Here is a 2038-nt window from a genome sequence, read left to right as displayed (position 1 = left end):
TCTCTCTGACCACCATCACCCACCGACTATTGTCCCTTCGACCATCATTGCCCGCCAATTACGGTCCCTCCAACCAATGTCACCTACTATGGACTGTCCGACCACCATCGCCTGACCACAGATCGTCCATCCTCCGTCTTCTGCCAACTATTATACCTTCAACCATTGTTGCTCGACTACAATGCTTAAGACCTCTGTTGATTGATGACTACGGTCCCTCCGGCCGCCATCACCTAATTACAGTTCTCCTGACCTTCATCGTTCGTTGACTACAATCCTTTCAATTACATCGCCTAACTACAAACTATTCGACCTCCGTTGCCCGCCGATTATGGTCCCTCCGACCCCTGTCACTCGAATACTGTCCTTTCGACCTTCGTCTCCTGCCGACTAATGTCCCTCCTGTTCCAACCTCCATGGCCGATCATTTACGACCCCTCTGAGTACTGTCGCCTGTTGACAATGATTCCTCCAACCACTGTTACCCAACTACGGTCCTTCCAATCTATATGCTACATGCCGACCACGGTTATTGTCGCTAGCCGACTATTATCCCTCTAGCATTGAGCCAAAACCTTTCCCTGAGAAAGGGCTTTATTTGTAATTAACAACAAATATTAGAGAATTCATTCAAAGTGGGCAAAGCCCCATAGTTTTTCTCCTATTTTAGGTGTTTCCACATAAAAATTTTTATGTCACTTATAACTATTGCATCCCTCTCTCTAATCTATCAATGTGCTTGATTTTCATACAAAATTTAAAAGCTAAATTCTATCTCTCTACGCACATGAATGTTCTATAACGCAACAATCATGAAAATAATTTTGATAAAATTTGAATGTTCTTGAAGGTTCTTTACTTGTCTTCGTTGTTTTTATTATTATGATTTTTTAAAGTGTTCTTTACTTCGTTATTCGCTCAAGAGAAAAACGCTGTTGTCAACGCCACGCTGTGGCATGCAGTTGCGTAGCAGATGACCTCATACGCGTACAGCGCGACGGTTGACCGTTAAGTTTTTCAAACAGCCGCACCTAAAAGTTTGCTTTTTTCCAACCTCGATCCTATTCGTTCTCTCACCTCTGACATCTATAAAAACACCTTCCTCCGTCCCAGTAGCCAAGTTCCAAGTTCGATCAATTACTTCTCTTAACTGTCCAAGCAGCCAAGTTCTTGATAATAGTAAACATGATCTCCAGCCAAAACGTTTCGTTGTACGCACAAGAAACATCGCCGAAAACCTTCTGCGGCTGTAACAGCTCCTCCATCTTTGCAAGAAGACTTTCACTGAATAAGCCTAACACGGTCTCTTCACCTTCTCTGCCACCGCGGGCATTCCGGGCATCATCATTCCGAGAGAGCAAATTCGAGCGAGTCTTTCGCTACTTCGACGAAGACGGGGACGGAAAGATCTCCGCTTTGGAGCTGTGCAATTGCTTGCGCAGCATGGGGGAGGAGCTTTCAGCGGAGGATGCAGAGGCTTTCCTGGAGTCGTCGGATGCCGACGGGGATGGCAAGTTGGGTTACGAGGGTTTTTTGAAGCTGGTGGAAGTGGAGGAAGATGTGGAAAGGGAGAGGACTCTAAGGGAAGCGTTTGCAGCCTTCGAGATGGCCGGAATGGGTTGCATCACAGAGAGAAGCCTCCGGTCAGCATTGCAACGGTTGGGTAAGGAAAAAAAGCTGGAGGAATGCAGCGATATGATAAAGAAGTTTGATCTTAATGGGGATGGGGTCATTTGCTTCGATGAATTCAAGCTCATGATGCTCTGAATATTATGTTGTAATTTATGTAGGTAATTAATTACTTGACTATGTATAGCCATTGCAGGTAACTAGGACGAGCGTGTGTTCACGGCATTGTTTGCAGACGTCCTTGATTGTTTGATTTTTTTATTATTCTGGTTGATTGTTCTAGATAAATATTAGGCAAAATTTTAATATAGGAGCTTGCGCAAAATTTTTTTAATTATATTAATTTTATTTTATCCAAAGAAGGGTTATAAAGCCTTTAAAGGAATCAGAAACTCTCGAAGAGCTGCAA

The 2038-nt window shown here is 43.8% G+C and overlaps 1 protein-coding gene across 1 annotated transcript; it reads left to right on the top strand.

The window, feature by feature from the left end:
* Positions 1 to 1150: 1150 nt before the first annotated feature.
* LOC110093244 (putative calcium-binding protein CML19) lies at positions 1151 to 1785 on the top strand. Its single transcript, XM_020818070.2, has one exon. It carries the CDS (start codon positions 1186 to 1188, stop codon positions 1765 to 1767), a length of 582 nt encoding a protein of 193 aa, XP_020673729.1. The 5' UTR covers positions 1151 to 1185; the 3' UTR covers positions 1768 to 1785.
* The last annotated feature ends 253 nt before the right edge of the window (positions 1786 to 2038 follow it).

The sequence above is a fragment of the Dendrobium catenatum genome, unplaced genomic scaffold, assembly GCF_001605985.2.
Source record: "Dendrobium catenatum unplaced genomic scaffold, ASM160598v2 original_scaffold_4717, whole genome shotgun sequence".
In the NCBI taxonomy this organism is placed as follows: Eukaryota; Viridiplantae; Streptophyta; class Magnoliopsida; order Asparagales; family Orchidaceae; genus Dendrobium; species Dendrobium catenatum.
This window is presented reverse-complemented; position numbering and strand designations above follow the sequence as displayed.